At 58.9% G+C, this 27329-nt stretch overlaps 1 protein-coding gene across 1 annotated transcript in view; it reads left to right on the top strand.

Moving 5' to 3' along the window:
* The window catches only part of SHANK2 (SH3 and multiple ankyrin repeat domains 2), a 155942-nt gene that overhangs the window by 120753 nt on the left and 7860 nt on the right, over positions 1–27329 (top strand). The window contains 9 exon segments of the mRNA XM_034645324.1: positions 6877–7012; positions 7588–7668; positions 7952–7960; positions 9321–9341; positions 15651–15781; positions 16946–17057; positions 17889–17909; positions 19306–19407; positions 19410–21573. Coding sequence (XP_034501215.1) covers positions 6877–7012; positions 7588–7668; positions 7952–7960; positions 9321–9341; positions 15651–15781; positions 16946–17057; positions 17889–17909; positions 19306–19407; positions 19410–21573 — 2777 coding nt within the window.

Here is a 27329-nt window from a genome sequence, read left to right as displayed (position 1 = left end):
ATTTATTTACTTATTTATTTGAGAGCGAGAGAGCAAGCACACATGCAGGAGGAAGGGGCAGAGGGAGAAGCAGACTCCCTGCTGAACAGGGAGCCCAATGCGGGTCTCCATCCCAGGGCCCTGAGATCATGACCTGAGCCCAAGGTGGACACTTAACCTCCTGAGCCCCCCAGACACCCCTGTTTGACTACTTTTAGAACTACATTTTAACATACCGGCTTCTTGTCATACTTTACGTTCTTTTTAGTGGCGGGCTCTGGGATTACAGTATACATCCTTAACTTTTCAGTGCACTTAGAATTCGTACTGCAAAATTCACATGAAGCGTAACAACCTCGCAACCACGCAGGTGTGTCTCACACCTGCCTACACACGTGCTACAGTGTCACGGGCGTCACATGTACTGACACTGTAAACCCCACAAGACAACGTTATTTTTGCCTCAGTCACACCTATTTTTTAAATAAGAGGGAAAATCATCTTTAATGTTTTACCTGTGTATTTACCATTTCTGATATTCTCATGCCTCTGAGATCTAGTATCGTTCCCTTCCGGCTTGAAGAACTGCCGTTAACAGCAGGTCTCATGGCTTTTGCTTATCTATAAATGTTTTATTTTGCCTTCATTCTTTAAAGATATGTTCTCTGGATAGAGAATTCTAGGTTGGCAGTTATTTTATTTACACAGTTTAAAAATGATCCATGGTCTTGCCTCCATGGTTGCTGATGTGAAGTTCACGGTCATCGAAATCATTGTTCTTCTTTAAGGAATACGTCATGCTTCTCTGGTTGCTTTAAGATTTCCTCGTTTTACCTTTGGCTTTCAGCAGATTGGCTGTAATGTGCCTGGGTGAGATTTTCTTTATGTTTATTCTATTTGGGATTCACTGAGTTTCTTTTTTTTTTTTTAAGATTTTATTTATTTATTTGAGAGAGAGAGACAGAGCAGGAGTGGGGGTGGGAAGGGCAGAGGGAGAAGGAGAAGCCGACTCCATGCTGAGCAGGGAGCCTGATGCAGGGCTCGATCCCAGGACCCCAGGATCGTGACCTGAGCCAAGGCAGACGCTTCACCGACGGAGCCACCAGGTGCCCCTTCACTGAGTTTCTTAAATCTAAATTTATGTCCTTCACCTAATTGGGGAAGTTCTCAGCCATCAGTTTTTTAAATATTTTTTTCTGACCTATTTTCTCTCCTTGTTCTGGGATTCCAATTTTCTACCCTTCTAGGACTCAAAACATTAGACCTTTTGACATTGTCCCACAAGTCCTTAAGATTCTGTTCACTTTTGAAAATCCTTTCTCTCTCTTCTTCATATTGGAAGAATTCTGTGGATGTTGATTCAAGTTCACTGTTTGCTTTGCCACATCCGTCTCGCTATTAAGCCCATCCAGTGCATTTTTTAACGACAACATTGCATTTTTCAGTTTTAGCCTTCTCACTTCTTTTTACATTTTTTATTTCATTGATGGTATTTCCTACCTTTTATGCAATACGAGTGTGTTTTCCTATACCGAGATGAGTGTTATTGTAATAGCTGCTTTAAAGTCCTTGCGTGATAATTCCAACCTCTTAGTCATGTCTGGGTTCATCAAGTAGGTTTTCACTGTATCCTGAATATTGGGAAGGTTCTGCTGTGACAGTGTGGATTCTGGTACGTTCCTTGGATGGGTGTTGAGGTTTGCGCTTTAGCTGGTAATCACCTTGGTCGGTCTCAGTCTGCAGCGTCCAGCCTGTGGCGGCAACAACTCAATTTAAAGTTCAGGCACTTGATGGGGCGACTGGGTGGCACAGCGGTTGAGCGTCTGCCTTCGGCTCAGGGTGTGATCCCGGCGTTATGGGATCGAGCCCCACATCAGGCTCCTCCGCTATGAGCCTGCTTCTTCCTCTCCCACTCCCCCTGCTTGTGTTCCCTCTCTCGCTGGCTGTCTCTATCTCTGTCAAATAAATAAATAAAATCTTTAAAAAAAAAAAAAAAAGTTCAGGCACTTGAGCCTCATGTGCGAGCGGTGTTGGTCAGGCCACGCGGGCACAGTTCATACACCCATCAGGGATCTGGGGAAAGTTTACACACAGCAGGAGCTGCCATCTCTGGCTCTTCTCTGGGATTCTCCCCTCACTTTGGCCGCTGTGGCCACCCCACATTCTGTCCTGATTTCTCAAGCCAGAAAGGCTGCAGTTTTCCATCAGAGCTACGGGTGACCCACATCACGCTCTATCCGTGGCCCAAAGCTTCCAGTTTTCCACTCCCATCCAAAATCTGCCTACCTCAGTTTATATCCCCAGAGCTTTCAGGGAGTTGTTCTTGTCTGTTTGAATCTGGGGGTGAGGGGATTGTTTTGCCCAGACTTTGTGTTACCTACAAAGGAGATGGTCTCAAGAGCTTTCTTTACTGAGTCAGACTTAACTCCAGTTAAGTGTGCAGATAAAGCCATTTTTGGGGTGCTCGGGTGGCTCAGGTGGTTAAGCATCTGACTCTTGGTTTCAGCTCAGGTCATGATATCAGGGTCTTGAGATCAGGCTCTGCATTGGGTTCCATGCTGGGTGTGAAGTCTGCTTAAGATTCTCTCTCTCCCCCTCCCCCCACGAGCTCACTCTCTCTCTAATACATAAATCTTTTTCAAAAAGCCATTTTCCAATAAGCAATGTCTCAAAAAAAAAAACATCTCCCAAACTCCCTTCTTTGGGAAACAACTAGAGAATGTCCTTTACCAAAAATGAGGCTTTACACTAAGTAACACTCACTATATCCAGGGGGTCTGGGAATCACGTGGCCCCAACACAAGACCAAATTGAAAGGAATCCTGGGGACACAGGCACAGAGAACACTGAACACACGTTGTGCCGAGAAGAGCAGAAGTCTTTGGGAGCAATTTCTTCAAGAAGATAAACTTAGCAAAATGCCCGAGGACGTATTTGAAGATTCTGAAAAGAGATTTGCATAATTAGGGAGTGTTTGGATTGAAATTACTGGTAAGTACGTAGAAAATTAAACCAACACACAAACAATAGAAAATGATTTTGCCCCGGGGAAAACATAATGTATGGGAAAACACAACGTAGTCCTAATATGCTGTGTGGCTTGGCTGTGGATAGATGCCACACAGCCGCCACGCGCATCCTGGGTGTGGACCTAGGTGCAATTCTGGCAGAACTAGGACCCGACAGTGGGAGTCCTGGGGGAGGGGCGGGTGGCTGAGAGGAAAGACCTGAATTACTGGTTCTCAGCCAAGGACGACTCTGACCTCGCAGTGGACCTTCGATGATAGACAGTCAGTTGCCACATTTGGGAGGAAGGGGCTGTTGCCCGCAGCTGGCGTGTCAAATCCAGAGGTGCCGATCCACACGCCCTCGCGTGCACCCGCGTCAGAGTTAGTTGGTCCTCGTCGCAACTGTGCCACCGCTCAGAAACCCCGAGAGAAGTCATCGTTGGCCGTGGTGGTGTCAGCGGACAACCTCTAAAGCGTAAACATCAAAATGTAAACAACACGTAACTGTGGTTAGAGACACGGGGTTGGATAGAAAGAATGAGCTGAAGGCTTTGGGAGCGAGAAGTGGTTCCTGGGTGGTGGGTCCTCCAGGTTTCGTAACAAGCCTTGCAGACCTCTGTCTAAACTGCGTGCACGTGAGTCTCATGTTTGGAATAACCATTTGAGTGAAGAAGAGAACGGTTTAGAAAAGTACATATGCACCCCAATGTTCATAGCTGCATTGTCCACAATAGCTAAATCGTGGAAGGAGCCGAGATGCCCCTCAACAGATGCCTGGATTAAGAAGCTGTGGTCCATACATACAATGGAATATTACTCAGCTATCAGAAAGAACGAATTCTCAACATTTGCTGCAACATGGACGGCACTGGAGGAGATAATGCTAAGTGAAATAAGTCAAGCAGAGAAAGACAATTATCATATGATTTCTCTCATCTATGGAACATAAGAACTAGGAGGATCGGTAGGGGAAGAAAGGGATAAAGAAAGGAGGGGGGTAAACAGAAGGGGGAATGAAACATGAGAGTCTATGGACTCTGAGAAACAAACTGAGGGCCTCAGAGGGGAGGGGTTTGGGGGAATGGGATAGACTGGTGATGGGTGGTAAGGAGGGCACGTATTGCATGGTGCACTGGGTGTTATACACAACTAATGAATCACGGAACTTTACATCGGAAGCCGGGGATGTACTGTATGGTGACTAACATAATAAAAAAATCATTTAAAAATTTTTAAAAAAATACAGAAGTGCAGAGGAAGGCTTGTCTTCCTGTTCTTCACAGAAGTCCTCCAAACCGTGGTGGATGCCACACTTGGGTCCTTGCCGTCCGCCAGGATGTGGCCATGGTGTACTCCCTCCTTGGGTGGCTCCATGTCTGTGTAAGAATGATGAATGGAGAGACTTGCTACTCTGCCCCACCAGTAACCGGACCCGTGACTTGGAATCCGTTTCTGTCTTTGAGGCTGTGATCCGAGGAGCCCCCAGATTTGCGTTAACCTTCTACAAATGTGGCAAGTGATCGTGGCACACACCTCCCTCTGGTGGCAGCGTGCCAGAATTTGCAGGCCCAGGTGCTTTGAGGGACACCGGAACCCCACAGAAGCTTGACCTACCAACCCGGGCGTCTGAGGAAGCGGCGAGCACTTCACCCGATCGGTCTCTGAGGCTCCTGTCTCCACACACGCGGTTCAGAGCACGTTTTAGGGCTGGTAGCTGGTTCCAAAGTCCCATTGGGGGAGAAAATGGATTTTGAGTTGGATTAAAGGCTAGGAAATTCTAAAGCAGGGCTCTTGCTCTTCTCTGCAGCCTGTGCTGGGAAGGAGAATGTCACCGAGTGTCCCGTCCTGCCTTTGGTCCTGGTCTTGTGGGTTCCGAGTTGAACGGTGCTGCCTTGTGCCTTTGCCTCCTCTTCTGGCAGGCACCCCATGCCCCCGCTGTCAGAGCGCTCAACCGTGCACCTGTGGCTGGGCCGCAAAGGTCTGGAGCCACACAGCCCACGGCTCTGACCTTGGTATTCTCACTCTGGGGGAAGGACTCCTTCCAAAGCAGGATGGGCATGTAGGAGGGGGCTGGTTGAGGGGAGGCTGCACGGGGAAAGGAGAGCACGGTGGGCCCACAGTCAGAGCGGGCTCGAGAAGCCCGGCCCTTCGGTCCCAGAGCAGGTGCCATGCTTGGCCTCAGCGGAGGCAGCTCTTTGGGTGCCCAGCCCGAGGAGGAATGCCTGGGACTTTTCAGGCAGGACTGCCAGAGGCAAAGACCCTCCCCTGCAGGTGGAAGGAGGCAGGGCCCAGGGCACTGCCGGCACCCACCCTCCTGCAGAGGGGCTCCCTCAGCCCGCGCCTGGGCCTGGGCTCCCCACCCCCACCGCGCATCTGCTCTCCGTCCCCTCTTGCCCGGACCTGTTGTCTCAGGTGGCGCTTGGCACAGCTGGAGTCTCGCTGGTGCACTGACTTGTGCGTGGTCGAGCCCCCATGAGAACGTGGGCTTCGGAGGGGCAGGGACAGACCGCCCGCCAGGATCACCCCTTACATCCTGGCTTTTAGTGGGTGCTCTGAGCAGGAGTGGTGGATGAGTGAGTGAATGAGCAATGGTCACTTCTCTGGGGCACGTACAGCAGAGGCAGGGAGGGGAGGGACGTCGTTTGCAGTCCAGAACAGCTGCAACATGTCCCCCCGTGAGTCCCCCTGCCAGGCTGTCTGGGAAGAGTGTGCCCGTTGTTGGTGTGTGGACCTGGTTGCGCGGGTGTGAGGACGGTGAGAAGTCACCAAGCCTGGTAACGTCTCTGCTTGAGGGGACCTTGCAGTTCAAAGGTTTTAGCAACCACAGCAACACGGGGACGCCGGTTGCAGGGCGGGCAGGGCATCGGGTCCTTCTCACTTGTTCTTTGCAGTGGGGACTTTCCTTTCTTGGAGGACAGTGCACGGGGTGGTCATGAACTCCATCCGTGGGTTCACTCCCTCTGCTGCCCTCCGTGCCTGATGCCCACCCTGGGGGCTGTGGGGATGGCAGGTGCCACAGCCCCCCAGGAGAGGTCCGGTTCAGCCGGCCGGAGGTGTGGAACCCAAATGCCCGAGATCCCCCTGCTTTCTGTGCTCTCAGCCACCCGGTCCACCCTGTCTTCTCTCCCCCGCCGGCGGAGGGTGGGAGCGGACAAAGCGGGTCTGCTGCTGGGCCGAGCTCTGGGAGGGGCAGTCCCACCTCTGCCTGCCGATGCCAGGGGACAGACGGGGGTCAAGGGGCAGGCCGTGGCCAGGAGCTCAGCAAACACTGGAGCGGCCATGATGGAAGCCTCATCTGGGGTCCCTGGATGAGCAGGTGGGGACCCGTGGCCCTTAGCACCTTGTCAGCCAAGACTTTATGCCTTTTCCGGCCTCCCCAGCAGGAGAGGAGGAGGGAGGGAGCACCCAGAAGAAATGGGCCGCTTTAGTGTGATGTGTGTCCCCAAACTATGTGAGAAACAATTAGTGTTTCCTCTTGAGTGTGAAAACGGAAAGCGGTAGGGCCACACCCCCGGGACCCTGGAAATCTCCTGTGTGGTTTTTTGCACATGGCTGGTGGCCAGGAACTTTCTCCCAGGCCTGCCAGAGCGAGCACCTAAGTACCCTCGGGTGAGACGAGAGTCAGTCCTGGTCCCCCTGCAGCTGGAAACCGCCTTGCACCGCGCGACGGGCCCCCCGGCTGTGGTCAGGTGATCTGCAGCCCCACAGCAGCCTCCCGCTGGTCCCCCAAAAGCATCTTCGGTTCCAGAACCACAGCAGTTTCGTGCTGTCGGCCTGCTGACCACACGTCCGTCCGTCCATTGGGAGGCAGGGCTGCCGCTGCCTGGGGGTGGGCGCTGTTCCCTTCGGCCCACGTGGCCCCTCACCCACAGCCCCCGTCTTCCCACAGGTGAACAACGAGAACGTTGTCAAAGTCGGCCATCGGCAGGTGGTTAACATGATCCGCCAGGGAGGGAACCACCTCATCCTCAAGGTGGTCACGGTGACGCGGAATCTCGACCCGGACGACACGGCCAGGAAGAAAGGTGCCCGCCCCACCGCCCCGCCCCTGCTCTCCAGCCTCCTGTGTTCGGACACACTCGGGGGCCCCCGCACCTCCTGCTGGGGGGCCCGTCCTCATGAGGAGGAAAAGAAGCCACAAAGGGAGGTTGGGACAGGACTGTGGGCTTGCCCGCTGGACAGAGGGGGCATCCGGCAAGGCTGTGCTCCGCAGCCCAGGGTCTGGGGGCATCAGCACACATGCGAGGCCCAAGTCCTTGCCGCGATGGGGGCTGGGAGCCAGGGAGGGGCTGCAAGGCTGCCGGAACCGTCAGTCCCGTTAGTCACCGGCAGGCACAGCATGGAGAGAGCTGGACCAGCCTCCCCTCCGTGGACTTCCACTCACTCAGGGAGGGCGAGGTGGTCCCGATCCATCACAGCCTGAGTGGAGCCCCAGTGGGTGACCACTGCTGCTCCCCCACCTCGGGGGGACACCCGCCTGTCCACCTTCCCCACAGGCTCAGGGCCGCTGGCTCCCCGGTCATGCTGGAAGCATGGGGGTGGGGCGGGCGACATCCTGGCCAGGTTCTCACACCTCTGTCTCTCCCATCTGCCCCTGAAGCTCCCCCGCCGCCCAAGCGTGCTCCAACCACGGCCCTCACCCTGCGCTCCAAGTCCATGACCTCGGAGCTGGAGGAGCTCGGTAAGAGTCGCCCGTCCGGCCTGCCCAGCCCCGCGCTGTTGCCAGCACCTGGGACACAGTGGGACCAGCCTCCGTGCAGCCTCGGGCCGTGCATGGCCTTTGCTCGCTTGCTTGCCCCGGTCCCTGACACCCAAGAATGGCATCGGGTCCCTGTGTGGGCGGCTCCCACGTTGGCATCTCCGTGGGAATCCTGCCGGCTTCGGGGGTGGTTACTAGTTCTGCCTTTTCCTCTTTTCGGCTCATCTAACATTGTTTTGTTTTGAATTTTTGGGCCTCTCACTAGTGGATAAAGGTAAGCTGCCCCACAGTGTCCCCCAAACAGCTCCCCTGCTGTCTAGGGCCTCCCCCACCCCCGAAATCTGCCTTACTGGTGCTCTGTGCATGCTCAGACCAGAAAGCTTCCACCCCTGGGTTTGGCGTAGATAGTGATGGGGCTGGCCAGCCTGGCAGGCTGCACACCGGGGGTAGGGAGCTCCTGGCATCTTCTAGAAGGTCTACAAGGAATAGGAGGGCTGTAGCCATTGGCCCTGTCGTACAGACAGGGAAGGGTGTGCAGAGCACTGTGGGCCCTGGGTCCAGTGGCACTGATGGCTGCTGGGAGAGGGAGGACCCTGGAGCCGGTGTGGGCCGCCCGGATGCTGGTTAAATGTCATGCTTGGGCGTCACCATGGAGCCCAGGGACACATTTGGAAGGAGGCTGGCTTTGACCGCACGGAAGTGGCGAGTGGGCTGACAGGCTCACTCTGCAGAGAATGCAGAAAGGGCCTCACAAGGTGCTGGCGGGTGAGCGTCTGTGTACCTGCACACAGGCCCCGTCCCTTGGGCCCGGCTGGCCCCAGCGGGGTGACGTCTGAGCACCCCTCACTGGTGTTGAACTAGGACATCACTCCCACCTGATCCTAGCCTTCATGGGGAGACCTTTTGGATCCTCCCCCCAGAAAGGACAGAGCAGCCCTTCTTTGCAGCATTCTCGGGGAGGGGGGTGTCCACGGTGGGGACGGTGCTGTGGCCACATGGTCCTTCCCTGGGCCCTGGCTGCCTCCCAGCTAGCTCCCCTCACCTGTCACTGAGGCTTAGCCTTCTAGAAATCAGCACCCCTACCGTGGTGCTGCCCACCCTCTGCCAAGAACAGGCAGCTCCCCACAAGCCCCCCTCTTCTGGCCAGCAAAGCCTGACCGTCCCCACACAGCTGGCCTGGCACCTGGTGGGGATAACAGCAGAACCGCTGCCTGCCTGTTAAAACCAGACAGCACGTGTCACACTGCCTCCTCTAAGGGGCCGCAGCGATTCGTGGCCTGTCTGTCCCCCGTGCGGGGTCGCGGGGCTCCTCCTCAAGTCTGCTCCCGTTGTCTCTCCCCTGCCACGTGGGCACAGTGCTGGGGGTGGGGCAGGGAGCTCAGTAGGAGGGACACCCCGGGACAGTGCCTCATCCGTGGCCAGAAAGCAGGTTTGCCAGCCGGGCCTGTCAGACGGGGCAGGTCACCCCATCCCCCGGTTCCTGGGAAAGCCGTAAGTCCAGCTCTCTAGACACCTGGACCTTCCATGTCTGGCCCCCATGAGGTGCGGGTGAGGGTTAGGCTTCCCAGCCCCCGAGCCAGGCCCTGGGGGAGCGCTGCCATCTCCGGACTCACGCTCCCCTTTCTGTTTGCAAGCCTCCATCCGGAAGAAGAAGGGTAAGGGGCGAGTCCGGTGTCTGTCCCCAGCCCCCGCCCGCACACCCTCTGGAAGAGAACCCCTCTGTGGCTGTCGGCGTGGCGTCTAGACTACCATGACCTTGCGTTGTCTCCTCCCTGTGCCGGGGCCCGTGGAGGGACCCAGCTCCGGACCACGTCCTGTTTCAGTCTGTCCCGTCTGCTTCGCTTCTCCCATTGTGGTTCCTCTCCCCACAGCGTGTTGTGCATTCCCCCCAGAGCTGTGTCCTCATCGTCATGACTGTGAAGGCCAAGGGACCTCAGGCTGTCACGGCCGGACCTGCCCTACCGGCCGGCAGCCTCTACGCTGTGTCCAGGCCACGGCCACATGCAGCAGGCGGTGGGGGTGCAGGCCAGCGGAGTCCCTGGCACAGGATGGAGGGCTGGACCGCTGACTGCTGGCCACTGTTGCCAGGCGGGGAGGGGCTACCCCCCCTCGAGCTCCCAGAAAGCCCCTGGCTCTTCCATAGGCCCGCGCCGTGCCTGCTGTCCTTGAGCTGGTGGGAAGGAGGGAGCCGACAGGCGTGGGGTCGGGGACGGTCGCCGTACTGTGAACAGCAGAGACTCCTATCCCACGAGGACCCTGATGGACGCTGGCCCCTCCTTCCCCAGAATCCACATTTTGAGGTGTTTCTCACCTGGCTGCTGGAGACAGCTAACCCCCATAATTGAAAGAAGCATAGTTATTTCAAAACTGCTTTTGGGGGTGGGGGGAGAGCGCAGAGTGGCCCCTATCCCATGACCCTAGGCACTGAGGCAAAGACACAGATGGTATTCTGATTGCTGAAATCAAGGGGTGGGTCTTAGAATCCAACACGGCAGCTTCTGGGGGCAGGAAGCGCGTGCTGGAACACCAAGGCAGAGTGCCTCCTTCCTCCCCTCCCCGACCTCCGCCCCCCCACCTCCGGGGGCTGCCCAGGAAACTCCCAGGGGCCTTTCCTGGATCGGTCACCGTGCCAGCCATGTGGTGGGTGCCCAGGACACAGAAAGCTTTCCGGGATTGCATCCGTCCCAGAGTGCCCCTTCAGTCCAAGGCCATTGCCCTGCTGTCTGCCACCCTGTCCTGAAGAAGCCCCCCCCCAGCGCTGGCTCCCAAGAGCTGCACTGCATAACAGAGCTGGCCAAGGAAGTCCCCTGTCCAGGGGGCGCCCGTGGCCTGCACCCCCCAGGCCCCATCCACTTCACCCTCCTCCGTGACAGCCAGACACTCTGGACCATGGGAAAAGACAAGTCACAGTCCTGTGGCCAGCACGGCCCAGAGCAGAATCGACACAGAGGCCAGGCAAGGGACCCGCCTTGAACAGCTGAGAAGACTGGATGCAATTCGAGATTGAGTGCCCCTCCCCACATTTCCTGACCCCGGCCAGAGCAAGAGGCAGGTGTGCACGCAAGACCCCAAAAGGCCCAGCGACCATGGCCCACCCAGCTCCCAGGGGACTGTGGGGTGCAGTGCAGGGCTCCGGGGGCCCATGCCGGCTGACAGCCCATCCCCTCACTGCAGTGAGGGAGAGGACAGTCTAGCCTCACACAGTGGGGAGCATCAGACATCGGTGGGCATGCAGAGGAGCTCCTGCCCACCACGCCGCCCCCCCAGTCTCTTCCAGGGGATTGGTCTCACCTCCTCAGAAGCATTCCCCATACTCCAGAGGGGCCGTGTGCATCAGGGGAAACCAAGCCTTTACATCATACTGGCTGAGTAGTGCCCCCAAATCCACGTCCAGCTAGAACCTATGAAAGGGACCTTATCTGGAAACAGGGCCTTTGCAGATACAATCATGATGAGGCCATCCTGGACTAGGGTGGGCCCTGACCCAATGCCACTGACCTCACAGAAGAGGGGGAGAGACACACAGAGAGGGAGCCACAGAGGAGAGGTTGGAGGGGCCAGGAATGAACGCTTGGAGCCCCGGAACCTGGAAGAGGTGAGAAGCATTCTCCCCAGGAGCCTCTAGGAGGAACCATCCTACGGACACCTTGATTTGGGGATTCTGGCTTGCAGACCGATGGAGAATAAACTTGTTTTGTCCTGAACTGGCCACGGCCGTTCTAGGAAACTCTCGCCGCAGTGAGAAGCCCCCAGTCCTGGCCCCTCCCGGCTGACGCCTGCTCTGGCTGCAAGCAGTGAGTTTCCGGCTCCTCATCTCGAGAACCCCTTGCTTTTTTCCTCCAGTGTTTCCAAGACCTGCCCTAGTCCCCAGACAGCGTACTTGTGGGCACAAGGGCGAACGGGCCACCAGGAGAGCCCCCAGCCCCGGGCGGCTCAGGATGAGAGCCAGACTGGGTGGTGGGACCGGCCTCACCGTGGCCTCCCGGTCTGCCAGCGCCTCTGGCTGCACCACAGGCCCGTCCCTTGGAAGGTGGGAGACTCCTGGGGGGCCCTTGGGCTAGGAACAGCCCAATGGAGTCAGAGCAGCCTTCCCTGCATGTCCCCGCCTCCTGGGGAGACCGAGCCAGAGGGGGTCCAACTGGCCACAGCTGCTGCTTCCGGCCCCCGCGGCTCGTGTTAGCTCTGGGGCTGACGCTGTTTGTTTTCCTCTTGCGGAGGAACTCCTGCCCAGGGTCTCACCCCAAGGTCTGGCTCATGGAGCGTGGGTTCCTGCAGCAGGACGGCTCAGGGCACACTGGATGACTGCCTGCGGTCAAGGGTGTGCTCCTGGGTGGGGCGGCGGGGACTCCTGATGCTCTGGTCCTCCCTGCTCTGGTTCCACGGGTGACCTCACCGTGCTGTCAAATCCACCACCCCCAGAGCGCCCTCGTCCCCTCACCAGCAAGCTTGCACTTGATGGACAGCATGACCCCTGTCCCCTGAACAGACCGCAAGTCTGCATAGAAAATTACAATACAGGGCTGCTTCTGGAGCCCCTCAGCAGCTCTCTATTAGCTGGTTTTTTAAGATTTGCCCATTTTCATATGTGTCTGCAGGATTGTTCTCAGCCACAGAATATTTCATTTTAGGACTGCAAGGGGCTGGACTCACTCATCCTTTTCATTTGGAGCCCCTGAATAGAGACCCAAACCCTGGCTTTTGTAAATGAAACACAATAATCCTTGGAGCCTCACAGCCCTGGCTCATGTTCTGGTAAACCAACCCTCAGAGACAGGGGCTGAGTGGTCCTGAGTCAGGCAGGCAGTCTCCCTCTGAGACCAGAGCCAGGAGGGGATCCCACCTCCTGGGGAGCCATCTCTCTGTGCAAATCGCACAAACCACAGTAAGTGGCTCTCACGAAGCAGCAGAGAACCAGCCTTACCCCCCACAAGCCAAGACACTTTGCTGTTGGCTCCAAAGAACATTCGGGTGGAGGCAGGAGGGCCAAGGTGTACGACAAAGACAAGGCTATCCAGTCAAGGTGGCCTCTCGCCGTGGGTGAGTGTGGTATGGACAGTGCCCTGACTTCTCCACCAGCTCAACCAGGCAGGCCATCCTGATGGCAATCCTAGATCTCCACTGCCCAAGGGGGGCGCTCAGCACCCCTGGCCCAAGGTGGGGGCACAGAGGCTGGATGACCTCTACTGGAGCCCCAGCTCCCACCACCTGGTCCCCAGTGTTTACCTGCATGACCTTTAGCACCTCAGATCCAGATTGTTCCGGGTTCTCATTAGGATGAAAAGTGAGGCATTTAGAATTTCCACCAGGGACAATTTCTTACCATGGGACCTTGGCCTCACCTGTGCACACCCAGCATTCAAGGCATATTTTTATGGTGCCTGCCATGTGCCCAGAAGCTCTGCGATCACCTGCCGCCTGCTTGTTCAGGGCGCGTGAAGACCCCAGGCAGTACGGATACGGCGCAGTAGACCTGCAGCATGTGGGGGAAGGGGCTTCAAACCAGAGCGACGGCTAGAACCAGCAAGATGCGGCTGGTTAGCTCTGCATCCGGGGACAGCGCCCAACGCAGCCGGCGGCACAGCCAGCACTCCACCCGCAGGGCCCCCCACAGGACGAGTGCTGGGCTCCGCATCCCCGGGGGCCCTGGGGGAGCCTCCGTGAGTGTGTGTGCTGCAGCGAAGGCTGGACCCACAGACAGGCTCCCAGCTCCGAGGACACCCCACTTCCTGCACCTGAGCAGAAGCAAACCCGCCGCCACGGCAAGGGGCCCGGCTTCTAGGCATGGGCCACAAGGACCCAGGCGGCTAGCCGAGCACCGCCGGAGCACCGCCATGAGAGGCCCCTGAGCCGTGATCAAAGGAGCGTGGCCCGGCTGGGGCCGCATTGGGAGCACCGCCCAGAAGTGAGGTGGAGCCCAGCCACGAAGCAATCCCAGCCTGGGTCAGAGAGGGGTCGGCTTCCCGGAGGAAGCAGCTTTCCGGGAAGGTGGGGTGTGCGCAGCAACAGGGACAGAGACCCAGCAAAGGCAGGAGGACAGGGGAGAAAGGAGAAGGGGCGGCAGCCGTCGGGGGCAGGGGTGAGTGGAGCCTCTGTAGCCCTGAGCACAGGCGAGGAGGGCAGGACAGCTCCGAGAGCCTCGAGGAGGAAGGCAGGCTGGGGACACGGTGACCTGGGTGTCTCTGATCAACTCCCTAAGGGACCAACGCTTACTAGCGCCCCCAGCGCCCAGGAGGAGAGCCAGCCCGGACCACAGGGCAGGACGGAGGGAAGGAGGGGCTCTTGGCTTCACAGGGGAGAGGCAGGCGTGAGCCTGTGTGTGTTGTGGGGGAGGAGCGGGAGGGCCTCCCTGAGGCTCCTCTGCCTGAACCCCGTGCCCGGGGCTCAGTGGCAGGTGAACTGGGACAGGGTCCCAGCCAGGCACAAGCATTTTCCAGAGTTTCAGGCCTTGCAGGCCACAGGCTGTCTGTGGCACATTCTCCTTCCCCTCCTTTTAACATCCTCTTGAAAATGTTAGCCGTCTGTGTAGCTCGAGAACAGCGGGCAGGATTTGACCCCAGGGCCGTAGCTTGCTGACCTGTGACCCAGGACGCAGCTCTGGAGTCGGGACGCTTGCGAGCAGCTGCCCAGGGAGAGTCCCGCCTGTGCGTGCTGGGGGAGACTGGGGTGGTCCTGGTGGCTGCCTACTGGGTCCCCTGGTCCCCCCACACACACACACCCTCCCTGGTCGGGGCTCTGAGAGTGTTGGGGCTCTGGGGGGCTTTTCCAGGGGGCTAGCTCCTCTTGGGAAGTCCCCGTTACGAGTGGCTGTCACACCCAATGGGAATGACTTGACGCCTGGAGCTCCTGTTTGCTCCAGCACTCGTGAGCTGACCTCACAGCCTGGGGCGTGGGCCGGACCCCAGGGGCCTGGGTCTTTGCGACAGCGTGCACTTTTCGGGGAGTCACCAGATCCCAGAGAAGGTTGGGGGTGCTAGGAGGCCTCAGGCTTATGGCCTTGATAGCCCTGGGGGAGCAAGGAGAGCGCTGTGCCTGACAGGATCCAAAACGGGCTACTCCCACCAGGCTTCCCTCACACTGTCTTCGTGCTAACCTGGCCACGGTCTTCCTGGAAGGGGAGCTGGGGCACACCCCACTGAACGCCCTTGCTCTGCGGGGTCTCAGGCATCCTCCTGATAAAGCCAGGGTGTCAGGGCAATCCTGGGATGTGCTGAAGTTGTCACATTTTCCAAAAAAGTTAACATTTTAGTTTAAAATTTTCTTAAGTTTTTAATTTGTAAAAATCACTTGTAACTAACCCTTTACTTTCTTTTTCACAAAGAAATGAGAATGTGGTACTGTTGGGAAATCGGGTCTCGCCCAGGCAGTGTGGGCTCGGCCTCCCAAGCTGGCCACCCCCGCCGGCAGCTCCCGAGCCAGCCTCTGCGCGGCCCCCCAAGCCAGCCCCCAAGCCCACCCCCGAACTGGCCAGCGTGGCCCACCTGGCTATGCAGCCCAGCAGGCTGCACCCACTGCCTCCAGCCCTGGGCCTTAAGGGCCTTGCACCCCAGCAACTGCCTCTGGTTACAAAGGAGCTGTGCCTCTGAGCTCTTAAAAAGAAAAAGATTCCAAACATCGGTTTAGTTAACACAGGCAAGAGTAAGTCCCATCGGCACAAATCCGAGTGGCTCCAGTGAAGACGTGACTTTCCGGGAGTTTGGGGCCACGGGGGCTGAGGCTGTGTCGCTGAGGGTCTTTTCCCCGCCATCCTGTCGCGTGCGCGTCCCCGGAGTGACACTGTGAGTGCATGTGGCAGACTGACGCATGCGTGCTCCACGCCGTGGTGCGGTGTGCCCGCTTGCATGGTCGAGGCCAGAGCAGGGAAATGGCTGCGCACGTGTGGAGGGCACCTTGCCAGAGACAGACCCCTGGTTGTTTCAGGGGCTTCACCACTGACACCTGTTCCCACCATCATGTTCACGCTGCAGATAAACCCGAGGAGATAGTCCCGGCCTCCAAGCCATCCCGTGCTGCTGATAACGTGGCCATGGAGTCCAGGGTGGCCACCATCAAGCAGCGGCCCACCAGCCGGTGCTTCCCGTCCGTCTCGGACATGAACGTGAGTGGCCGTGCCCTGGGGGATGGTGGGTGGGCCATCCAGGCGGTGGCAGCTCCCGCGGGCTCCTCACCTTCTCCCGGACTCGGCCACCTGCGCTCTGTCTCCGTGCCTGGTGGCAGGTCTGAGTGACCCAGTCCCGATTCCTTAGTACCTTCTCGGAACCCACTTCACATTGAGTCACTCGGTTTCCCCTGATCTCACCTTTGACGGTCACACCCGTAAACATCGCGCATGGAGAGGATAACCATGTGGCGCACATTAAAACAGAGGCACCTGCTAGTGATGACAACAGACATGCTTGTCCTGGGACCCCCGTCACCTCCAGAATGCCAGGAGGCTCCCACAAGCTCCGGGTCACCTCCCCGTGCAGGCCCAGCCTTCCCCCCGGCCCTGCCCACCATCCTCGCTGCCTGCCCTGTTTGCAGCTTCTGCCTGCATCTCAAGCGTGCTCCCCGCTCCCCGCCCCCCACCCCTGGCCCCAGTGCTCTCCAGCCCAGGCTTGGGCTGAGAACCAGGCAGATGCCCCAAGCCCCAGGGAGACGGTGTGAGTAGGAAGACCGTCTGGGGGCCTGAGCACAAGACGCACGAGAGCACACACGTTTCCCCCAGGCTCAGAGTCTCCCTCCGATGCCGCGGGGTGGGGGGCAGCCAACAGCCCCATACAGACCGGGAAGCGGCAGGTTGGGTGGGGGCTGCACGGGAATCTGCTTCCTAAGTGGAGGAGGTAAGCGCTAGGTCCCTGCTGGGCCGGCCCACCTGCCGCGGGCTCTGCGCCTCAGCCTCGGAGCTCCGGGGCGGCCCTGCAGCTGGCTCGCTCTGTCCCGAGCTGTGGAGGGCGACAGGGGGCTCCTGCACTGCCCGCCACTGTGTGCGTTCTCCTACATAGCATTGGCCCTGGCCCCTTCACTTGGGCCAGTCGGCCAGAGCACGGCTCCCCCGAGCACGCTGGCATTTAGGGGGCAGGAGCCAGCAGGCAGTGTTCAGGGAGAGCCCCTTCCGGGTCCTTGAAGCTGGTCATCCCGTCAGCCTCGGCTGGATGCAACTTGCTGCTGGGAGCAGTGCGGGAAGCTGGGTCACAGGTGCCGGCTGCCCAGGCTGCTGGGCCTGACTGCCATGGGTGGGGCTGGTCAGGGCCCATCTCACTCCGGGCTCTCTGGTTTGCAGTCCGTGTACGAACGACAGGGGATCGCCGTGATGACGCCCACGGTTCCCGGGAGCCCGAAAGGCCCATTTCTGGGCCTTCCCCGAGGTACGATGCGAAGGCAGAAATCAATAGGTAAGAAGCATGGCCTACACCCCCAGAGGTTGCCCCTGGCTCCCAGGGAAGCCCGCAGAGGCCCCAGGGCAGAGCCGCCCCCCGAGCCCGCCCACCGGGGGGCCTCTGAATGCTCCAGCAGACTAGAACCCTTGTACCCGCTGGAACAAAATCCAGACTGCAAGCACGTAATCTGTGCTAACACCAGCAGGGTGAGGGGGCACATGTAGGAGGGAGGCAGAGGGCAGACCGGGGTGGTCCGGGAAGCCCCCTCCCTCGACCCGCGGGGATCACAGTGGCCGGTGGAGGGGGTCCCCTGCTCAGTGCGATCCCCACATTCCCCATATTGCCTGGAATGAAGCTGCCATGTTGTGTAGGGTGAGCTCGGTGGGGCCAGGTTCTAGAACTCGGACAAACCAATGTACCGTGTGTCGTAGAAAGCCACGTACCTCCTTGTTAATGTCCCGGTGACACTTACTGACGCTTCCAGGCAAGGGGACTGTGACCCTGCCAGGCAGCCCCTTTGTAAGATGCTCCAGCACTGGCTTTACCACGTAAATTCTCAGAGGAGCTGGGCCACTGCCGGACACCGGTGGCCCCAGCCATCCCAGGCTGGCCCCTGGGGACGCTGCGGGGTGATTTCCGGAAGCATCTCCCACACTGCTGTTTGGGGGCTTGGCTCCTTGTCGTCACAGCAGGCAGTGACTAGACGGTAGTGACTCTGGTGGAGGTGGCGTCTGGCTCCTAAGACCTGCCCTCCCAGGAGTGCAGGGCCACCGCAGAGTAGCGCAGACGCCATGTTGTGTCCCCGGCTCTGTACCTGGTTAATAACAATTGATTTCCTCCTGTCAGACAGCAGAATCTTTCTGTCAGGTTAGTGAACCTTACGGTTTGGAATCTGTGATCTGAATGCAGCCCCATACTTACTCTATAAGGTGTATTCTTAAATTTCTACTCCTTGGGACCATTGCTGTCAGGCAACCCACGTGGAGCAAATGGTCAAGAAGGCCTTCTAGTAATCTGTCTGTTCGATACCAAAATACCCTCCCACAGGAGTACGTTAAATTGGGAATACCCTTATCGAATGGAAATTTTCATTGGAATAAATTATTTTAGTTTGTCCTAGAAGTTTTTTTTTATTTGAAGTAATTCGTTCTGTTACCTCTTTGAACACCCGCATGCCCCCAGCGTGAGCCCCGAGGCCCTCCCATCTGTCTGTGTCCGTGTCCGCTTCCCGTCTCCTGGAGTGCGCTCTGTTGATGTTTCGATATCTCAAACCGCTGGAAAGAGTCTGTAAGCCCTGCCCAGTCGACCTGCACAGAGGAGCCAGGCCCAGCGAGGCCGGACGCCCGCCATCACACCAGGCCCCTGGGCACATTCACACCCGACAGGTGCTGCTTCGCCAGGTCTGGTCCTGGGTCACGCCCTGACTTTGTGCCAAGTGCTGATCCGGGTTAGTGGTAATGGTGGAACGCGCCTGGCCCCTCAGCCCGGCCCAGAGTGTCTTAGGAGGACCCAGAGGGACTCCTGAGGCCAGTGGCCCAGGGTTTGCTCTGGAAGCTGCTCCTGGCTGGGCTTGGGGTCTTGGGTTAAAGAGGAGTCTGGGCCCCAACCCCTCACAGGCGTGTTCAAGAGCCAGAAGGGCTTTCTCCGCCTCACAGCCATCCTCCTGAGGGAGCGCCAACGCCCTCAAGGCCTCAGGTGGCCCAGAAAAGTCAGGCAACAAACCGGGCTCCTGTCACGTGGGCAAAGCCAGCTCTGACACCCCTCGGCAGCGGCACCGTCCACGTCGCATTGGCCTGGTCTCCAATGGGCAGCATGACAGCCTCCACCCCCAGGGGCCAAAAACAGCCCCAGGGCCCTGGCCAAGCCCGACAGGACAGATGCGTCCTGACCCAGCCCAGCCCCAGCGTGTGTTCACGCACACCCACGTGCTCACACGTGGCTCGTGGCCCCGGGCACATGCCCTGGCCTCGCATGTCCCTCCTGCCGTTGCTCTGGGCACCGCACACAGAACATCTCAACAGCACGCACTCGATACCTCCCAGCGCCTTTCTTTTTTTTTTTTTCTTTCCCCGTCTCCTTTCTTTTCCTTGGGGGCTCGGATGGGCCACGTAAGTTCTTGCCGTCGTGGCTTGTGCTGTGTTCCATGAACAAGTGTGCACTGTGGTTCACTGTGAGCACGCAGCCAAAGCATGTCGCACAGACCTAGGAGCTTGGCAGGGCATCACCGTCGCGGTTTCAAACTAAGCCTGCCTTCTCCTTGCAGGAATAACGGAGGAAGAGCGGCAATTCCTGGCCCCTCCAATGCTGAAGTTCACCAGAAGCCTGTCCATGCCGGACACCTCCGAGGACATCCCCCCCCCACCGCAGNGGTGGCCACCGTGATGAGGGACAAGGGGCTGTACTACCGGCGGGAGCTGGACCGCTACTCCCTGGACTCCGAGGACCTCTACAGCCGCAGCGCCGCCGCCCAGGCCAACTTCCGCAACAAGAGGGGCCAGATGCCAGAGAACCCTTACTCGGAGGTGGGGAGGGTCGCGAGCAAAGCCGTGTACGTCCCCGCCAAGCCCGCCCGGCGGAAGGGCATGCTGGTGAAGCAGTCCAATGTGGAGGACAGCCCCGAGAAGACGTGCTCCATCCCCATCCCGACCATCATCGTGAAGGAGCCCTCCACCAGCAGCAGCGGCAAGAGCAGCCAGGGCAGCAGCACGGAGATCGACCCACAGGCCCCCGAGCAGCCGGGCCAGCTGCGCCCCGACGACAGTCTGACCGTCAGCAGCCCCTTCGCCGCCGCCATCGCCGGGGCCGTCCGCGACCGGGAGAAGCGGCTGGAAGCCAGGAGGAACTCCCCGGCCTTCCTCTCCACAGACCTGGGGGACGAGGACGTGGGTCTGGGGCCACCCGCCCCCCGGGCGTGCTCCTCCAACTTCCCTGAGGAGGTCGGCTTCGGCGAGGAGGATGGCACCGAGCCACTGTCGTTGCCCACGCCGGGCGCAGCACCCAGGGAGCCTGAGAACCACTTTGTGGGTGGTGGCGAGGCCACAGCTCAGGGGGAGGCCGGCAGGCCGCTGAATTCCACATCCAAAGCCAAGGGCCCCGAGAGCAGCCCCGCGGTGCCCCCCAAGAGCAGCAGCGCAGCCAGCCCTGAGAATTACGTCCACCCTCTCACGGGCAGGCTGCTGGACCCCAGCTCCCCGCTGGCCCTGGCGCTGTCCGCAAGGGACCGAGCCATGAAGGAGTCCCAACAGGGCCCCAAGGGGGAGGCCCCCAAGGCCGACCTCCACAAACCTCTCTACATCGATACCAAAATGCGGCCCAGCGTGGAAGCAGGCTTCCCTCCGGTGACCAGGCAGAACACGCGGGGGCCCCTGCGGCGGCAGGAGACAGAGAACAAGTATGAGACGGAGCTGGGCAAGGACCGGAAGGGCGAGGACAAGAAACACATGCTCATCAACATTGTGGACACGTCCCAGCAGAGGTCGGCCGGACTGCTGATGGTCCACACCGTGGATGCTGCCACCACCGACCACGTGCTGCAGGAAGAGGAAGAGAAAGCCGACGTGGAGGCCAAGCCAGACCACTCGCTGTCCGAGGTGCCAGAAGGCGCTCCCGAAACCGACGGTGCTTTACAGATCGCCGCCAGCCCCGAGCCCGCCGCCGCTGTGCCTGGCAGGACCATTGTGGCCGCGGGCTCCGTGGAAGAGGCGGTGATTTTGCCATTCCGCATCCCTCCTCCCCCTCTGGCATCCGTGGATCTGGATGAGGATTTTATTTTTACAGAGCCATTGCCTCCCCCCCTGGAATTCGCAAATAGTTTTGATATCCCCGACGACCGCATCGCTTCTGTCCCCGCTCTCACAGACCTGGTCAAGCAGAAGAAACAGGACACCTCCCAGTCCCCTTTGTTGAACCCCAGCCAACCAGCCAACTGTGCAGACAGTAAGAAGCCGGCTGGCCTTTCCAACTGCCTGCCCGCCTCATTCCTGCCGCCCCCCGAGAACTTTGACGCGGTCACGGACTCTGGGATCGAGGAGGTGGACAGCCGGAGCAGCAGCGACCACCATCTCGAGACGACCAGCACCATCTCCACGGTGTCCAGCATGTCTACCCTGTCCTCCGAAGGCGGGGAGAACGTGGACACCTGCACAGTCTATGCAGATGGGCAAGCATTTGCGGTGGACAAGCCCCCAGTACCTCCGAAGCCAAAAGTGAAGCCCGTCATTCCCAAAAGCAACGCACTTTATCAGGACGCGCTAGTGGAGGAGGACGTGGACAGCTTCGTCGTCCCTCCCCCGGCGCCCCCGCCGCCACCGGGCAGCACCCAGCCCGGGGCCCCGAAGGTTATGCCGCCAAGGACCTCCAAGTTGTGGGGGGACGTCTCCGAGGTCAGAAGCCCGATTCGCTCAGGCCCGAAGGCAAACGTGATCAGTGAATTGAACTCAATCCTACAGCAAATGAACCGAGAGAAATCGGCAAAGCCAGGGGAAGGATTGGATTCGCCCACGGGAACCAAGCCTGCCAGCCTCGCTCCAAGGTAAGTCCCACAGTTGGCTTAGACACAGACGCCCGGTGCTGGCTTTCTGGTCTCGTCCAGTGAGGGACAACCAGGGAGGGCCCCCGGGGAGCAGCCAGAGTGGACGTGAAGAGGGGAATCCAGAACGCCTTCACACTGGCCACATCTGTTGCGCTCCGTCCACCCCGCTCTCCTGGACTCCGGCACAGCGCTGTGCACGTCCTGGCAGGACGCGGCGCTCCCCAAGTAAAGACCTGTCATGAGATGCAGCCACACGAGGCCATCCCCACTGCGGCTTCCAAAGAGGAGCTCTGGTCCCTGTCGTTCTGTGTCCTCCAGATCTCTGCCAGGACCCCCGGTAAGGTCATTCTGGAGCCTCACGGAAGCCAAAACCAAGCTCGGCCAAGCTGGCTGTAGGGGGTAGCCATGCCAGAGGAGAGTGAGTGGGTCGGCGCGTGTGTGCATGTATGATTAATTGTGCATGGATCCTTCTCGCTTCTTCCCGTCACTGACGGGTTGGAGAGCTGGGGAAGGTGCCAGGTTGTGGCTTCACTAGTGAGCTCAGAGGGGAACGCACCCCGCCCCCAGGCAGCCCAGCCCAGCCCAGCCGGCAGGCAGGCATCACGGAAGAGGGTGTCCACCCTACCCCACGTGCATGGGGTGACCATTCACAGTTTCCCTCAGCATTCAAGGTGCTGCTGTTGCAGCTGGGGGTAGAATAGGAGGGGCGAGTTCTAAACGGAGCCAGAAGGTTCTAGCAAGGCATGTCATGCTCTAGAGCAGACCCCTCGCTCTCCGCCTAGAGCTTTGGGGTGATCTCACCAGGACCCGTACGGTACCGGGCAGTCCTCCCCGTGAGTGACGCACTCCACGCACTGTGCATCACAGCTCCTCCCTGGCCTCCCGCACCAGTGTCCGCACCCAGATCTCATCGCTTTGACTAACGAGCCTGTCTTCGTGCTCCCTCCGGACAGGCATTTGACTCAAACGTCTCAGTCCATTAACCAGCAACACCCCTCTGGTTGGGCCTGCAGAGGCGAGCCAAGAGCCACAATTTTCCCAGTTACCTTCAGTGTGGACGTAAATAAATTCCTCGGATGGCTCCCATTACGCTCAGAGAAATACTTATTGGCCAGCCTTGGTAGAGAGAAGCAGGGTGACCTTCTCTCTTTTAATGGAGAATATACCACTAATCGTGATGTTCAAATAATACCCCAGTCGAAGAGAAAGTCTGCAGAAAGTCCCCAGTTCTGGTGGACATCTGCACATACATACCTACAGATACCATCTACTCAAAAGTCTGAAAAGAAAATCTTAAAACTGGCCGGTTTTGCCCTTTTCCCGTGTATGAGAATACAGTTCTTTTTTGCTACATCACGTGAAAGCACAGGAATGAAGATGCTTTATCTTTAATGCTTCACATTTTACAGAATGCTGGCCCGTGAGTGCAGGGGAGTGGGTACTGATTGTACCCACTCTCCAGAAGTGGGAAGTGGGGCGCTGAGTGGCTGGGCCCCATGCGCAGCAGGAGACTGAGCCAGGATTCAGGCTGAGGGCCTGGCCTGGCGCTTCCCCTCATTGACCGTGTCTGAGCTCAGAAGAGGCTGAAGGGATGACTCAAGGGCTGCCCCGAGCCCTCCCACCCTGAACCAGCGGCCTCTGGACTGCTCGCCGCCTCCACTCCCTTCCCAACCCGTGAGCTCCTGGAGGCATGGGGGAGAGTGGGTGTCAAGCTACACGTGTCCAGAAGGCTTCCCCGCCTGCATTTCCCTTGGTGGGAGGGGCCTCAGAGCAGACGTCACCTGGCAGAATCCTGTTGGATTTCTCGAGAGCAGCTGCAGGACCACCTCCAAGCGATGCTTAGATGCCAAGAACAGCTACCTCCGGTCTGTTCTGTTATTTATAACCCAGTTCACTTAGAATGAGAACATCAGCCGACATCTATCAAGGCCTCCCCAAATGCTGGGCATCATACCCCACCAGCACCGCTGACACAGGGCCGGCCATTATTACCCTGGGCATCTGCAAGGACTCTGTGGAGCCCCAGGCTTCCCGGGAAGCTCGTCGTCAGGAAGACAGCGGCCGTGCTCCCCTTAGAACAGGCACAGGCGGAAACGCTGTGCACGGCTGCAAGGATGGCCTTCGCGTGCACAAAGCCCTTGGTGATCGACGACCCCTGAGGATTTCGTGGCGTTGGAGGGCTCTGCATAAGTGGTTTTCTCCCCATTCTGGAGCACTTGGTGTTTTGAACAGACCGAAGGTCAGAGGGGTGGAGCACGCAGCCAGGGGTACCCCACCGGAAGGCAGACCCAACCTCCATCCCAGGGAGTGTCTCAGGGCTCCACTCCAGAGCTGTTGCGGGAGCCAGAGATCAGCCCGGAAGGAAGGGGCAGCTGCCCAAGCTGTCCGCAGGGCTGAGATCACCGAGGGCAGGCCGTCCCCAGGTCTTTGCGGCTCACCTGAGCCCAGCTGCATGCCAGAGCCCTTCTCTTTGGTGACCCAGTGCTGATGGTAGGCCAGGCCAGTCACCAGGAGGCCTCTGGCACTGCTGAGCACCCAGAGGGGGCATCCTATTCTTGGCTCTCGGCCAAGGGTGGCACTGAGTTGGCCTGGGCATCTGATGGCCCTGAGCCCCAAGGACAAAGAGGAAGGTCATCGCCTTCCGGTGCTGCACGGGGCACTCTGCCAGCTACTGTGGCTTTGCTGATCTCATGGCCTCACTGGGCAAAGCCCTAAGCAGATGTGAGCTGCGGTCGTGAGGCTGCTGACTAGGGTGAGGTGGGTGACAGCTGCTGGGCAGCGACCCGAGGCGGGCCAGGCTGCCCCCTCACACGTGCGTCTGCCCCCAGGGGCAAGCCTCTCCTTTGCTGGGTCTTGCATTGGTGGACAGGCCTGGGTATTTGCCCATTTGGAGACCCCCTGCCAGGGGGGCCCCTGCTACTTTTAAATGCATCTAGGCTCTCAGGCTAGAGTGGCCCTGGGCAGCGCGAGGCGTGGACCTGCACACAGGGCGTCCTCCTGAGGAGAAGCAAAGGCATTTCCGTAGGGAGAATGAAAAGCGACCATGTGCACAAATCCTCTCTCCACAGAAAGTGTTTCGATCACCCGAGAGAGGGCCGAGTGTTGGAGCTCACCCCTTTGGGGTTACCTGCCCCCTTGGGTGCTTCTTAGTGACTAAGACTCTTCACTTCCCACTAGAGCCCAGGGTGGGATGAGACCCTTGCTCACCCGAGGACATGAGACTTGACCTGAGCCCCACAGCTCCCGTCTGTTCCCCAAAACCAGAGAGGACACGGATCTGGAGATGTCTTGATTACAAATATGCTGGCGAGAACATGATCAAGCAGCTTTCCTTAGGACCAAACGTTGGAGGCGCCTCCTCGGCCCCATCTGAGAACGTCCCACTGAGGAAGGAGCCACCAGGCACTCCCGGGAAAGCGCTCCTTCCACCGCCCAGCCTGATTTTTCCAGGAGGTAACCTCATCCTGGATCAGAGCAAAGCAAGCTGTGGTTTGAGGGCATCTGCGAGGACTCTGTGGAGCCCCAGACTTCCCAGGAAGCTCGACGTCAGGAAGACAGCGGCCGTGCTCCCCTTAGAACAGGCACAGGCGGAAGCGCTGTGCACGGCTGTAAGGATGGCCTTCGCGCGCACAAAGCCCTTGGTGATCGACGACCCCTGAGGATTTCGTGGCGTTGGAGGGCTCCGCATAAGTGGTTTTCTCCCCATTCTGGAGCACTTGGTGTTTTGCTTGAAGTCACATGTCCCAGTGCAGGCCCCCCCGCCCTGCGCAGAGCTGGGAAGGCGACGGGACACTCCATCCCTGAGCCTGGAAGCCCAGCCTGGCCCAGGGCCTCCGGAGTCCACCGGCCAGGAGTCCCTGAGCTGCTCTTACGTAGGAGCCCAGGGCCAGGCCCGAGGGTGGAGAGCAGCAGGTAGGATACACACCCGCAGAGGCCTGGGCCTCGGAGGCTAGGCAGCACACGCAGAGTTGTCGATGACCTCCCCCGCACCAGGCACCGTGCTGGGCCCGGGGACTCCTCCCTGAACGGGTAGACATTGCAGGTCTCTCCTCCACTGGGGAGCTGCACCGTCAGGGGTAAATGGACAAGAAGTAATAAACACGACAAATCTGAAGCGCACCAAGTGCTACAAAGGAACGGGGGTGTGTTCACAAGTCCCAGTGAACACAGGCAGGAGGGCGGTGACAGTCCTAAAGGAAGTGACCTGAACGACCTGAAATACAAAAAGGAGCCAGACGAGCAGAAAACCAGGAGCGGAGCATCCCAGGCACAGGGACAGCAGGCACAAAGCCTGGAGGCCAGAAAGTGCTTTCCATGCCAAGGGAAGGCTGGCGGGCCGTGGGGGAGAGCAGGACGGCGGGCGTCCTGCGAGAGGGTGGCCATCCCAGGACCTGATTTCCGTGTCACGGTTACCAGCAGCCATCCAGTATAGCGGCTCTCACGGTGGCACAGGTGCCCTTCGCCAGGGGGCCTGCGCTCTGCAGACAACGGGGCAGATTTGAAGGCCGAGGGCCTCAGGAACCGAGAACGGCAGCTCCGTTTGCCTGACTCCTGCACTTTGACTGGTGGCCCAGACAACCCAGACATCGTTTCCAGAGCGAGACAAACGTACAGCTCTGTGTCCAGCACTTCCACGCCTGCGGAGTCTCAGTCTTGTTTTCACCCGGTGTGTGCCGGGCTGAGGGAGCAGTGGACGTAAGCTTGTGGGGGTCCCCTTCAGCTTCCATCCAGAGGGCGTGGCAAGGGCCCTCTAGGTCACCCAGCTCTTCTCGGCCCGGCCTCCGCCTCCCAGGGGCACAGATGGACTCGGGGGAGGAAAGCCATCCTCCCGAGGCCCCGCACAGCTGGACGCCCCCGCCTGGCCAGTGCCTCCAGAGCCTTCCTGGCTCTGCAATATTATCCTGAGAGCCTCCTGGCTTTAAAATAAATCAATTTGGGTTGTTAAAAAGTTATCTCCGCCCAGCTGGTCCCAGAGCATGGGCTTCAAAGCCAACTCAGTAATAGAAACTGCCGAACAGCATTCCCTTAACGTGGACGCCGTCACGGGGCTTTTACCGTTTCACGGCCCTGAGCAAAAACAGGAAGGAGATGTCAGTGCATGGAAGTGTAGATGACTGGGTGAGTGCTACGCACAGGGAATCGCCACGTTTGCTCCCAGTGTGCTTCCTTGTAGACGGTATTTGAGGAAGGTTATTCCAGGCCAGCCGCAGCCCTTCCCCGTGCTCACCCAACCGCCGATCGCAAGTGTGGTTCTTAGGCTCTCATTTCCCAGTCCTGACGTTAGGATCGGTCAGCAGGAGCACCTCGGGGTGAATGCTGCTCCCTGAAAACGGGGCGCCTTCTTGACCTGCTTGGATGTGAATGTTCTGGCAGGAGGACCCAGGCTCCTAACGGACCCAAGGCACCCACCTGCACTCGCAGTCACTTAACGTGCCAGTCGGGCCACAAGCTAAACGGTATCCACCCGCCATTCAGCCAACAAGGACACCGCACACCGACGGGGGGCTGAGGGCCCTGGTGGTCCTCGGGGCCGTGGCAGCCGTGAGGGCTGAGTATCAGAGGCACCGACACACCCCAGGCGTGGATTCAGGGAGACACATTGACGGCAGTGCTCAGGCCTTAGGCAAGCGTGGGTATGACTCGGTGGCCCTCCCCACCTCCCCTGTCCCAGGGCCACTTCATAAGAACACGTTGGCAATAAGGGCCATGTCCACGTGAGACAGGTTGCTCACGAGAAGCCCCTGGTAACTAAAATG

Source organism: Ailuropoda melanoleuca, chromosome 16 (assembly GCF_002007445.2).
Source record: "Ailuropoda melanoleuca isolate Jingjing chromosome 16, ASM200744v2, whole genome shotgun sequence".
Classification (NCBI taxonomy): Eukaryota; Metazoa; Chordata; class Mammalia; order Carnivora; family Ursidae; genus Ailuropoda; species Ailuropoda melanoleuca.
Note: the sequence above shows the minus strand (reverse complement) of the source record. Positions and strands in the feature narration are given on the sequence as shown.